This window comes from Cynara cardunculus (genome assembly GCF_001531365.2).
Source record: "Cynara cardunculus var. scolymus isolate 2C chromosome LG 2, CcrdV1, whole genome shotgun sequence".
Lineage (NCBI taxonomy): Eukaryota > Viridiplantae > Streptophyta > Magnoliopsida > Asterales > Asteraceae > Cynara > Cynara cardunculus.
Genome location: NC_037529.1, coordinates 68187076 through 68201696, shown reverse-complemented (window position 1 = coordinate 68201696; position 14621 = coordinate 68187076). Strand labels below are relative to the sequence as shown.

General features: G+C 32.8%; 1 protein-coding gene across 1 annotated transcript; it reads left to right on the top strand.

Moving 5' to 3' along the window:
- The first annotated feature begins 2507 nt into the window (after positions 1-2507).
- On the top strand, positions 2508-6589 carry LOC112507560 (proton pump-interactor 1-like). The gene is made up of 8 exons (XM_025112200.1): positions 2508-2557; positions 3336-3726; positions 3817-4011; positions 4412-4591; positions 4756-4950; positions 5041-5139; positions 5224-5702; positions 6062-6589. The coding sequence occupies exons 2-8, from the start codon at positions 3382-3384 to the stop codon at positions 6372-6374; spliced, it is 1806 nt and encodes a 601-aa protein (XP_024967968.1). The 5' UTR covers positions 2508-2557; positions 3336-3381; the 3' UTR covers positions 6375-6589.
- Positions 6590-14621: the final 8032 nt, after the last annotated feature.

Sequence of the window (14621 nt, the reverse complement as noted above, 5' to 3'; positions counted from 1 at the left end):
TATATATATATATATATATATATATATATATATATTAAAGGAGAAACCAAAGTTGATGACTTAGCTTCTCCTAAAGGTTAAAAACTTATTTATCTTTTTTTCATTCATCATTCTTTAATCTTTTTTTTAAAATTTTTATAAACATTGATTATTCATTTATGTTTGCATTTAACATAATCATTTTATTTTCCCTAACTCTTCTTCATGAATTGTTCATCATTCAATCTATTTTTCTCCATCTTCATCACTTGATTTGTTTTTCATTTCATAAATTGTTAGTTTTCAACAAATATATTTTCAAGTTTATTTCGAGAAGACTAATTCAGGTATGCGTTCCTTTTTATTTTTGTTAGGATTTTAGAATTTTGTTTTTTTTACTTTTCTCTTCTATAAATTGTCCCAAGTTTTCTTAATGAAACAGAGTGTTTGTTCTTGACAATATTTTTAGAGTTTTCATGGTAACAATGGTTCGATTAATGATCTGATGATGGAATCTTGAAAGTACTACCAACCATGATGTAGTCTTAACAAACTTCAACATGTTTTTGTAATGATAATCTTTTTTCAAGTATACTTTGAGAAAACTAATGTGTGTATGCATTTCTTTTGACTTCTATTGAGATTTTAAAGTTTTTTTTTGTTATAATTTTTTATGTAGCATCACCAAACTTCAACATGTCCATTTTTAATGGTTACATTTTTTTTCAGGTTTATTTCGAGACGATTAATCCGAGTATGCAATTCTTTTTAATTTTGTTGGGATTTTAGAGATTTTTTTTAATTAATGTCTGAGGTGGCCTCTTCTAAAGCCTTTTCATTTTTTGTCAATTTATGTTTTTTTCTTAAATGTTTGCATTCAATTCCAAACCATCCATCTCATTCTATATTAATTCTAATGACATAACTCCAAACCATTCATTTTTTCCAATCAATCATTTATTTTTATATATAAAAACAACTATTTATTCATCTTCATCTCTCACACCCTCTCAAATTTTATCTGAATCCTATACATCTCTAAATTTATTTTCTTTCTCTTTGTTTTTTCTTCTATCTTACTATCAATAATATTCATAGGTTTTTTTTTTTTCCACTTCTCCCTTAATTTTATGTGTGTTTGTATCGTTATTTAGATTGCATTATAGTTTTTATGCATTATGTCATGAAGATTTGAAGAAGTCTTCAAATTCAATATTTGATTTTTTAGTTGCAATATAATGTAATAATTTTATATTGATTTGTTTCATGATTTTGATTGAATTATAATTTTATTTATGTTTGTATTGTGATTTTTGTTTGCAATATAACTCTTATGTATTAGGTGAAAATTTAAAATATTCAAGTTCACTATGTAATTTTTACTTATGTTGAACGTTTTTTGGTTTGCAGGTTTTCGAGTTCTTTAATGTTTATATATCAAGTCTTGAAAATTTGAAGTTTTCAAGTTTGGGTTGTGGGAATTTATGATTATGATCTAAGGTGAGGATTTTATGCAAGTTTGTTTTGTAATTTAGAGTGTATTAGAATGTTATTTATGTTTGTATCAAGATTTTGATTGGATTATATTTTTAAGTATGTTATTATCGTAAGTTTAGTCGTATTATAATTTTATGTATGTTCATGTTGTGATTTTGATTGCATTATAATTTTATTTATTGGGTTATAAAGATTTGAAGTCTTTAAGTTTGGTATGTAATTTTTTTCATATCGTATGATTGGTTCATTCACTATTGTGTTTTTAAAGTCAAGGTGTGTGTTGAGGATGAAAAATGATACATGTACATCATCCTTTGAAGGAAACATATCTTTATGTGGAATATTTTTTATTCTTGAGTTTGTGTCAAATTTTTTAATTATTTCCCGTCGTTATTATTACTCATTTTATTTAGTTTTACAACTTTATTATTAAACAAATCTCTCCCTATATATATATATATATATATATATGTATTAAAATTTCACTAACTATATTTTATTTAACTTTTTCGAATTATTTGAATATGATTTGTTGATGATTATATTAACAATTAATATATATTTATATAGACAATCTTCAGATCATTAATCAAAATATTCATACTACCGCGCAACACGCGGTTCCCATACTAGTGTTTATTAAATAAAGTGTGCCAAAATAATATAGGGGATAAATGATTTGGCATAAAATACAGTATCATTTTCATTTATTCTTATGGTTGTTGTCTGTTTGGAATTGCTTCTAAAAACAACTTATTGACTTATTGCGGTATGAAATTGGTAATAAACATTTTTGAATGTTTGGATAAACCACTTATACCGGTGTTAAATCCATAATAAGGAGTTTTTTAAGAAATTAAATTCTTCTAATTTATAAAAAGTTGAAAAGGACTTTCATGGAATGTACGAATGTATGTATATGTACTTTTTTATAGAATGTATGTATGAATACGTATTGGTATGAAGCGTTAACGCTGTATTTCTACTCTCATACTCTAGACGGAGAGAGATCTATCGGTCTATTAGACCTCGCTAACCGCTTCTAATCTCAAATCACTCTTCATCTCGTTTCCAGTTTCTGGTAAGCAATCCGCCATTGTTGTACCTTCTCCTCTTTCTCTATAGATTTTTACTATATTCTTTCGAATTGTCCCCTTTTATGTGATTCCTCGTTTGATCCCTATCGATCACGTCGCTTTCGTGCACTTTAGATTTATTTCCTGTCAATTCTTGATCCAGGCCTATTGAATTTTGGATTCTCGATGTTTAAAACTGTAATGGATTTCAAATTTATAATCTTGGTTTCTCGTCATATTTGCATCAAGAAATTTTTTGTCATTTTTTATTTTCTTTGGTCTTGATGTACGTAATGTATGCAAATTCGAATGCGTTTATTTGAATTATCCTTGTAGTTGTAGTTGATTGTGTGCAAAGATTTCTAAGGATGTCTGTACCTTGATTCCTTTGTAAATGGTTATGAATCTTGTTTTGTTGGGAATGATTAACTTGCCTGATTGTATATTTACTTATTTGTATTTCTTCCATTGATGTACCTCACTAATATGACAGAAGATTAAGAAGCATATATTAAAGTTATTGATCTCCCCTAATTCGAAACAAAACTGATTCTAGATATTTTTTAATTTTGGTTATCCATTATGTGTGTGTGTGTGTGTGTGTGTTTCTTGCCTATCAACCACTTAGGAGAGGCTCATTTGTTGGTTGTTATAAAGTACCAATCCCTTTTGTTAATTGGTGTTTAAGAAACTTATGCAGTTTAAATCCAATTATTAAATTGAGTGATTCATTATTTTAGTTTGCCTTCTGCAGCTGATGTATTGTTTACCATTTTGCTTCAGGTTTCGGGGTCTAAAGGTTGTTTACATTATTGAGTTTTAAATAGTCATGGGTGTTAATGGTGTCGAGTCTGAGTTGGCCCATGTTTCTGTTGAAAATGGGAAGATAGAGAGCAGTCTTAATGGAGGCATGGGGATAAACGAACCCATATCTTTTGGTGCTCATGGGAACGGGGCAGTTCTAGTAGAAAAAAGTAAAACTCCTGAGATCAACTTTCCTAAGGATGCAGTTGATGAGTGGCCTGAAGAAAAGAAGTTCCATTATGTTTATTTTGTGAAGTACCGATCAGTTGAAGATCAGAACCTGAAATCTAAATTGGATCAGGCTGATAAAGAGCTTACAAAGCTCAACCAGGCTCGTAATCCAATTACTGAGAAGCTCAGGGCACAGAGGGTAAGAAGAAAATAACAGACTCTTGAGCTTATATTCACAATGATTGTCTCAATGATTTCGTGAAGTAATTTACTATTCGTTGATTTTTAGACTGAACGAGCACAAGTAATAAGTCAACTGAAGGCTCTAGGTGAAGAGAGAAAACATTTCAGGACGATCATGGATGATAAGAGAAAAGAAATCGAACCTCTGCAGCAGGCATTGGGAAAATTGCGTGCCCCAAGCAATGGAAACAGAGATAATAAAACTTTCATATGCTCATCTGAGGAAGAGCTCAATGATGTTGTAAGGCCTGTCTTTTAATATAATGATGGTATTCATTGGTTTTTAAGATAAAAAATTATAAACGCCTGCTTGTAAGCCCTGTCTGTTCTTTTTCTAAGCTCTGATTCTCATTTCTTAATGAATTATAGTATGCATTTCACATATAAGGCCATGCTATTTTTCATTTTTTAAAGTTCATCTACGTTTTTTATGTTCATGTTTGCCATTCACTCCCAGTTACCTTTGATTTTCATGATGGGTTTTACTCTCTTTTATGATTGATATTTTTTATTAGAAATTTGCAGTATGATGGCGTTTAGAAACGCATCCCTGAAACATATCAAGAATGTAATCATGATCCATGGCTCAAATGAACTCTCTAAGTTGTTTCTCACTCTTCTTTTCTCCTTTTACTGTGCAGATCAAGAGTTTGCAATACCGCATTCAACATGAAAGTATTAACCTAACCGAGGAAAAGAAAATTATTAGAGAAATCAAACAACTTGAAGGTACAAGGGATAAAGTCATTGCAAATGCTGCAATTAGAGCTGAAATTCAGAAATCTGTGGGTGAAAAAGATTCGATCCAAGATCAGGTGAAGGTGAGGACACTCATTCCAAAAGCTTATATAGCTGTTTTTTGGAGTTTGTCAGCTCATCAGCTTTGGAATTGGTAACTGTGAAGTCCATGATACTTTGCATATCATAATTGTCATCACCCAAGTATCTCATGTTAATTATTACTTTAATTTCCTCTTCATTGTAGCTTATAGGCGTTGGTCTTGATGGGGTCCGCAAAGATCAAGAGGCTATTAAGGCAAAGGTTAAAACACTCGAGGCTGAAAAGGAGGCTATAGATAACGTTATTAATTCGTTAGAGGAAGAACTGCGGTTGGTGACAGGAAAAAGGGATAAAGTTTATGAAAAAATTCGTGAGTTGAGAAATAAGCGTGAAGAGGGGGTACGTTGATATGTATTCTCTTATTTTTAGTTACTAATAGTTCTGACTGTATAATGTTTTTGACTAGTGTATATCTTAAATTTTTTGCAGAATAGTTGTTTTTACCAAAACCGGTCGCTATTGAATGAGGCAAGAAACCTGGCTGCAAATAAGGATGTTTCTGCCCTTAAAGAGCTTTCTTTTGTAGAGGTTTGTTTTTTCGCTTGGTACTGATTGTAATTAAAACCCGTCATTATCAAGCTCGTTATTGATGTTCAGTTATCTGTAAGTTAGGTTGGCAAGTTCATTTCTCAATGGAATACTAGCAAATCCTTCAGGGAAGATTATGAGAGAAGAATTTTGCAGTCACTTGACATTCGACAGCTAAGTAAAGATGGGCGGATGAAGAACCCTGAGGAGAAGCCGTTGGTTTCACAGGCGGTTCCAGTGGAAACGGAGGTCATGATGAAACTAAAGGAAGAACCCATTGCACCCTTACAACAAGGTGTTGAGAATGGGAAAAACCGTAAAAACCAGAAAGAAACAGATGGTAAAATAAAGGGTTTAAAGGACGCAGAAGAAGAGGAGGTTTTTGGGTTGGAGAAAAAGCCCATGAAAACGAAAGAAGTTGATGTGGCAAAGCTCAAGGAGATAATACGGGAGGAGGAAATGGCAAAAGCGAAACAGGCTTTGGAAAGGAAGAAGAAGCTGGAGGAGAAAGCTGCAGCAAAAGCCAAAATAAAAGCTGAGAAGGAAGCCGAGAAGAAGCTCAAGGAAATTACATTCATTTCATGGGGCGCAAATTTAAATGAGAACCATATATATTTTTGAGAACTTTGGAACCAACCATTCATGCTTTATTCAGGATGATGAAAAAAATACATGATATTCTTGATTGAATGCATGGTATTCATGATGAAGATACATGATATGATGAATTATGAAAATGCATGACATGCATGATTATTCAAAGGATATTCATCATGAATAATACATAGAAATAGTTGGTTCCCCAGGTTCTCGAAATATTTATGGTTCTCATTTGAACTTTCCCCTCATTTCGTGCTTCAACTTTTTTTGATTTGAGTAGTTTTAGTTGAACATTGAAGTGACGGATTCCATGTGAATTTTTGCAGGAGCGTGAGAAGAAAGCAAAGAAGAAAATGCAAGCTTCAGCACCTGCTCCCGAGCCTCTGGAAGCGACAATGGAGGTTGCAGCACCTGCAGAAGCTCCAGAGCCAGTAAAGGCTGAAGAAAACGTTAAGATTGAACCAAAGGTTAATGCAACCAGAAGGAGAGTTAGAGCTAAAGGACCAGAATCTATTTCAAAGGTGATATTTAAGCGTAAGAAGTCGACTAACTACATTTATTATTATTATGCTGCTGCTGTTGCTACTGCCATTGTTGCACTTCTAGCAGCAATTGGGTATCATATTTATGCCTGAGAAGCTGAAGCTTTGGCTTCTGATTTTGATGATTAGGGGACCCAAAAGTCATCTAACAGAAGTGATTTCTATTGTGTTTTCTGTTGGCTTTTTTTCCCTCCCAAACTCGAGAGATATGGTGTTAGAACAGGTAGTTTGGATACAGGGTTGGACCCTTTTCTTGATGTAGTTTTGAAGTTTTGTTTTGTTGAGAAACATAATCTGATGCATTTTTCAGTAGACTTGAAATACTTTATGTTACTAAAGAAGGGTTGTGATCATGTGAAAATTGGGAGAACACTCCTCATTCTTTGGATCAGTTGTTTTCTTATCTTACGGCCCACAAAAAACGTGGACCTTTATCTACCTTAACTACCTTCATCTGATGACAAACAAAAAACACGAACTTTCACATACCTTCAATCACCTTCACATGCACGAATTTGTTAAAATTTGAGTCATGGTGGTACATTTAGGTAAATGAAGGTAGACGAAAGTATTTTTTTTGGAAGGGTGTCACGGGCTATGCCCAGACTAATCCCTGTAAATTGCAACTGTAAGACATCATCCCTGATAAACTCAGTGGCCACAACTGTTATGGACAACTGGAACTGAACTCATGACAGATGGGATATTCCACCGGTAGATGAAGGTATTTGTGAACATTGGTGGAGGAAAGGTTCATGTTCTCACGTGATCCCCTACTAAAGAAACCCTGGTAAGTTACCTACATTGTATTAGCACTCGTTGTTCCTTCTACATGTTTGCTTACACTTGATACAAGTCAGGGTCTTTATGTAAATAGTCGTTCTGGTCTTCGGGATAGATGGCAGGTTTACGTACGTTCTACTCCCATACTCTATTTTTGAGTGAGATATACTGGATTAGTTTGGTTTGCTTTAGATTTTTTTTTAATTTAATGAAATACCATCATGAAGTTTGTTTCTTAGAAGCATAGCAAGCTTTGTTCCCCTTATTTTAAGGATGGCATATAAGTCAGATGGTTGATTAATTAATCCATGCAACCTTGACTTGTTGTCAATAATTGATCCCATTGTCTCTCTTCTTCTTAGCAGCATCTAGCTTTTGCTTACAGATATCCCAAATGATACCTCAAAGATTTGCTACCTCTTAGATCAAAAAAATCCAGTATATCTTATAAGAAAGCAAGGTATGGGGATATACATATACATGACATCTATCCCAAATGATGAAAACAGTTGTTTCTGTGAAGATCCTTGGCTTGTTCAAAAGTGTGAGAAAAAGGAAATAAGAACTACGGACCTGTTTGTTAACAACTTAACAAGCTTAATGGAACTTACAGCTTATTCGGTCATCTATACATAATTGTTTGGTAGTTGCTTAATGATATAGAAAGTGGCTTATTCAGTAAGCTTCTAAAGGGGGGCTTTATGAAGAAAGCCAAAAAAAATCCGAAACTTAGCCCCATCAATTAATGTTCCTTTCATCTATAGAAAATCATTCTAAACAAATACTTTCTCAGTCTATACAGACAGATTAATCCACAAACAATTTTATCCATACATGACTTAATATCTTAATATCAATATATTAGAAGCCAAGGATGTATGGGTAGAGAAAAAGCCAAAGAGCCAGCTTTTTCTTTATCTTTTCCTTATTTCCTTCCCTTTTGACTAATGAGGGAGCATGTGCATTGTAGCATGGATAAAATTGGTCCCTTTTCATCTCTAATGTCCCCAAAACCAGGGACCTTGTCCTCCAACCACACTATGAATTTACAGTTATACCCTTGGCATTCCCCTTTGATTGAATTGCTATGTCCTTTCTGTTTTCTTTGTCATCCTCTAAAATAGCTTTTTAAGAGGTTCCAACGTATATAAAGGTTAAAGACTGTGTAAAACTCTTTGGTGGTGAACCCCTGTTCTGATACCATGTGAGATATATGGATCCCTTTCAGATCGCTCTTTAAGAACCCTTTGAAAATAGAGGAGGTTCTAACATATATAGAGGTTAAAGGGACTGTGTTCAGCTGATGTGAGACTCCAATATAAGTAACGAGGGCTTGGTAGTTATTGTTGGCAACTATCTTAGGGGCTTTTTGTGCAGGGGAATGGATTTTTGTTTCCTAATTTAACATGGAATGAAAATTTAGACTGCTTGGTAAATGGATCCGTTATATTTTATAAAACCAATTAGTTTTTTATTATTACAAGTCTCATTAATTACTGCTTAATATCTCTATCCAAATGCCCGCTTAACTGCTTTGAGATATTTTTTGTTGAATTTAAAAGGGTCCAATTAAGGGTTTGAAAAGGACACTTTATTCCTTTGGTTTTGGCAAGAACATAGAAGATGGGAGATTGTTGGATGGAGTCCATCACTTGACTTGTGACTTGTAAGTTTGTGTAAACAAAACACCATACAAACAAAGATTTAGGATATGATCACGTGGGTTTTGTTCTCATCCTATGAATCATTGATTCTTGCCTATTTTTTTTATACAAATGTTGTATTCGCATTCGCCTATCTACACGCTTCGTCAACAAACTCAATTATATCATATATCGTTATTCTGTTGTCACGTCATATAAACGACACCGATAAAACTGTAAACTATGATAGGAATCTGTTGTTTTGATGTTGGGAGTATTCAAAGTGGTAAATTTTTACCAAACCAAACACACACAACATATCCCACCCGGTACCCCTTCTCTATTCCCTCATTGTTCACCCCAACAAATTGTTGACATGTCATTTTTTTTCTCTCTCACTATCATTTCATTTACGTGATCACCCTTACAGTTACGTAATGACCTTATACTCTTACACATGTCGAAACTTGATTGGTGGAAGAGTTAATGGGTAACATATGACTTTTTTTTTTCACTTGTGAGTTGATTCTTTATTGTTATTATATGGTTTCTTGAAATATAAAACACGTTATCAGAAACTCTTGTCATTATTATTAGGGATAAAAAATAATGAGAAAATGAAGGATTAATAATTGTTGGAAATGTTATTTAAAATTAATTTTGGAAATATTATTTAAATTAATATTTGGAAATATTATTTAAATTAATATTTGAAATATAGGTTTTAGGAGTGAAGCTAAGATCCCTAAAATGGGTGTGATTAAACTATTAATGAAATTGGAATTCATAGACTTGTTCACCAAATGCATGTAACAATTAACAAGTCAAGCCGGCCTACAAGATGCCTCCTATTCTTTCCCTACTCTGTGTATTGTTTTTATAACTATGGGGTATATATATATATATATATATATATATATATATATATATATACATATATATATATATATATATACATATATATATATATATAGAGAGAGAGAGGGCTAATAAAATGAGAACTATTTAGTTTGTGGTAACCGTGAATTCTAACATAAACAATCATTCAGGATAATTATTATGATTTTTTAAAATAAGTAGAAGGGTAAATTTGTAAATTGTGTTGAGTATTTAATTCACTTCAATAAGTTCAATATTCTAATTTTGAAATAGATCTCTCTCTCTCTCTCTCTCTCTCTATATATATATATATATATATCCCCACTCGTAACCCTCTTTTCCTATATAGAAACCAATTTGTTTTTGTGAAACCCGTGAGACCACTTTTTTATACTTGAAACATCACAGTAAAACGTTATGAAGGTAACTTTTACCGTGTTTTTTGCTGTGAAGGTTCGGTTTTTTTTTACCTTCGCAACGTTTTGTTGTGAAATTTCAAGTGTAAAAAAGTGATCTCGCGGGTCTCACGAAAACAAACGTGAACCTAACCCGTACAAGACTTGGGATCACGTGAGACCAACATGTTTTCATGAGACCCGTGAAACCATTTTTTACACTTGAAACTTCACAACAAAACGCTGTGAAGATAACCTTCACAGTGTTTTTGCTATGAAGGTTTGCCTTTTCTTTACCTTCACAACATTCTGCTATGAAGTTTAAAGTATAAAAAGTTGGTGTCACGAAAATAAAGTGATCTCACGTGAATCCAACCCCAAATACAAGGCTAAGTGCACATTCTTTTTGCAATCATTATTATGATAAAATAAATAAATTTATGTTCATTATTTATTTAGAAAATGTTCCATTTACTTAAGACAATGTAGATGATTTCTATTTTCAATATTATTATTATTATTATTTTATTTTTAAATAACTTGAAAAAAATGCGTTCAAGATAATAAAAATTTATAGTCTATTGTTGATATAATTTATTGTATAAATCTCAAATAAAAATTCAAACTTTGTATTTATATATTATTAGTTTATTTAATTTTAGTAGGTGAGAAACATTGAATTTTTGAAAAAGAAAAAAACCATAAATACCAACTTTATAGTTGAAAACTTATGTAAATATTTGAAGTTTCTGTAATAATTTATTATCTTTTAATACATATAATACAAAAGATATATATATATATATATATATTATGGTTGGATTTCAATGAGAAATAAAGTTATCATGAGAAGGTTAAGAATAGATGTACATCCTGGATCAATCATAATTGAATATCAATACTAACGAGGTTATGTTTCTCATCTAGGCATGGTAATGAGGCGGGTACCCCAATCCCCATCCCCGGTCCCCCATCTTTGTCCACGTCCCTATCGGGAAATTTAATCACATCCTCATCCTCATCCCCAACAGAGTTTTCCATTTGTGTAAGTTTTTATTAAATCAAATGTGTGTAACGTTACACATGTTTAAATCTCACATTTTTCAAATAAACTTAAAATCAAAAGAAATCTGATTTAATACAAAAAATATACATCATCATATAATAATTAATAAATCGAAAACTAAAAGAAATTAAATTTAAACTAAAAAAATTAACGTCACATGTACCAAAACATATTGAGTAATATCCAAAATATATTGAAACAGAAGTTACTATTTACTGATTTAACATAAATAAATAATATATATATACGGGTACAGGACAGAACGGGGAGTGCGATACTTGTACATGTTATATATATACTAGTTGTGTACCCGCGCAATGCGGCGGACGTCGTAAATGTAAACGATTTTGAGGCTTTTTGTGTTTTCGCGAGAAAAGTCTTTTTAAATGATATGAGGTGCTCTTAGTTTTTTTACATATTAATACATTTTGAATAAATAAGAGTTATTGTTCCAATTGAAGTCATTTACACAAATCAGTAGGGCATGGACACCAAAACCAACTCATCTCCAAGCACACAACATTTATGTCGTTTGAACAGGAGGCATGGACCGCCAAAATTAAGTTATCGTTGCAGGTTGGTTGGAGTTAAGCAAAACTCTATTTTAGAGTACGAATGTAGTTTCTCTAATCTAATCCTAAACAATAAAACCACTGACCTCCACAATTGTAAAAATGTCTATTTCAATCAAAAAGCAGAATATTTAATCCAGATCAATTTACAAACATCAAACAGGCCTGAATAGCAACTCCTGATCAAATCACATATGTGTACCAAATGCTATCTAAATGATCTTAGCAGGTGGTCTTAGAGTTGTTCGGTTCATTTTATGTTAAAACATGTATGAATATAGTTGTTTGTATATTAACAGATAAGTTGTTATTCGGATGTTGTGCTGATTAAACAGTCCGAATGTTAGAAATGACCATTTTACCCCCAGTCTCTATTTTTGTCTAAAAAATATCAGTTTGATGAAAATGTTGAATAAATTACTTATAATTATAAAAAAAATATCAATTTAAACGTTTTTTATATAAAGATAACTTGATTAATATTTGAGTTAAATGTTATAATCAAAACAACATTAATAATTTCTTATAATAAAAACAAGTCAACATCATAGTTTGGATACAATTTAAAATATCAAACATTTTGGTAGCATTGACCACCTCCTCTCTGTATGCATGCAGTAAAAACTCAATGCTTTCAACCTTCCTCACAACTTTGACTTAACATAGAGTTAATAACAGATTGTTCAAACATTGCATTTCCAGGAAGTACACCACAGCCCCAACCATCTTCCTCCCCCACTCCAAAAAAAACCAATGACCTTCAACTTTTCGTCCTTTGGGGTGGCCTCCTCGTTGGAATTTTGCTTACAGAGGAAATAATCACTTCTGATATGTTACACTCCAAAATAGTTTTAATCTCTACAGAAAAATAGGTTGCTTTATAACTGCGACAAACTTATTTGAATGTAATCTTGAAATGCAAACACTTCTCATCTAATACCGTATTGGACTCAAGATTGCTTTATGAGACACAACAATGTGATGTTGACTCTGGGATATGAGGTTAAGGGACAACTCAAAAGGATCAAGAGAATTATTGTCAGAAGCTCGACTGTAAGAAACACGTTTTGCAGTTCTGATATGTCTACATGTCACAACAGCCATTGTAAATGCCTCCACCGCTAGCATACGAGTACCCATTTTATTGCCACAACACCATTGTTTATACTGGTTACAAGTCCTAACTATCTAAACAGTCTCTTCTTCATCCTATATAAAAGTTGAAGCTACTTTTCCCAATAGTAGATGTCAAAACGATATGTTAGCTGATTAACCATGAGAAGCATTCTCGCAACTATGGATCTAAGGGGCTGTTTACTCGATAAGTGTTTACTGGGTAATTTTCGTTACCGGATTAACATGGTAAGGGTTTAGAATCTTACCGGTTTAGAGAGGTAAAAGATTGGAGAATCTTACTCGGTAGGAGTGGTGAAAGGATTGAGAGTCTTACCCAGTAAGTGAGAGTGACGACTCTTACCCAGGTAAGGGCTTACCAGGTAAATTGTTGCATACTATATTGGTTTGATGCACTACAATCTTACCCAGAAAAATAAATTATAGTGTTGACTCCTATCGGTAAGTACTTACCGGGTAAGCCTTTGAGTAAATGGCCCCTAAATAAGCAGCAAAAATGAAAAATTCAATAAGATCCAAAAACACAGTGAAGTTGTTCTATGGAAATGCCAAATCATTTATCCAAATGAGTTATCAAAACAAACAAATACATATCTAAAACAACAAAATTAAATCTAATTATGAACCTTCTGGAGCTGATTGCAGCTAACATCATCCCGATGCTTAGACCGAAATCCACTCGACGAAACTGATCCATTTGATGACAATGAGTAAGATGTCGTCGTATCGCCGCCACTAAATTGACAATCATGCGCTAATTCTGGCATCGTTTTTCTTAACCTCTCGCACATTCCGTCATTAGATTCTCCATTTAACGAATCCAGTCTCCGACTAAAAACAGAATTTCTTCATAGATTTCTTATAGAATTAACAATCTGATCCAAAAAATTGAAAGAAGAAACGAAATAAACAATTCCATTAGATCGTTTAATTGACGTAGGATTTCAATTAGAGATTACTGATGTTTAACTGAAGAAATTATTTGTTGGAAGGATCTCTAAGAATTTAGAGAGAGAGAAAGAGGCTGATTACATAAGGTGGGGGTAGTTGGGGAAAAAATAATGCCTGAGTACATAAGTGTGGTTACATAGTTGTGCGAATCAGCCACGGTGATTAAGCCCTTACCGAACGCAAAGATATGGCTGTGCGAATCAGCCATATCTGTTATATGGCTCAAACAGCCCTTACCGAACAGCCCCTTACTTACCTCTACTAACATCAAGGTGGTTCCCCCAATTGTTTGCTGAAAATTTCAAACAAAAATATTAGCATCACACAAGTGTAAGTGGAAAAAGAGTTGAAGAAACGCTACTTGAAGCATGAATTATATATAAATTTCAATACCTTTATGATCATCAACTATTGAGGAAGCTACCTTCCCAAAACAACAACTAAACTTAGCCATGGCAAGGATTTTAGGTTATGTCAAATGCCTGTGAATGCCATACCAAAAATTATAGTTTGCATAAATAATCAATTATCTTGATATGGGCCATTCAAAAACTATGAACAGTTAAGAGGGATACCTGCAATGAAACAGATGCATCAAATAAAGCATAACGATGGGATTTTAGTGCAGGTTGATTCCTGCCTTCCGCTGCTTGTGGAGCCAACTCAGGAAATGTAGCTTCTAACCAAGAAATTGCCAAATTGGCATTACTAACAGCTGCTGAGCTAGCAGCTTTCAGTCCAAATGTCTGAGCATCAATATAAATCTCYAATATAGACTCCCATTTATACACACTGTCACAGTGGAAATAACTCAAGYAGGTTAATTTCAACTATTAATTATCAACATCGAACAAAAGAACATAAGTACATATATTTTCCACACTTTCTCTAGATAAGGAATATTTTAATTACATTGA

Excerpts from the sequence above, each read along its gene's own strand:
- LOC112507560 (XM_025112200.1), top strand. The coding sequence starts at position 3,382 with ATGGGTGTTAATGGTGTCGAGTCTGAGTTGGCCCATGTTTCTGTTGAA. Across the intron at positions 4,012-4,411 it reads AGGAAGAGCTCAATGATGTT|ATCAAGAGTTTGCAATACCG; the intron begins GTAAGGCCTGTC and ends TTTACTGTGCAG. Across the intron at positions 5,140-5,223 it reads AAGAGCTTTCTTTTGTAGAG|GTTGGCAAGTTCATTTCTCA; the intron begins GTTTGTTTTTTC and ends TCTGTAAGTTAG.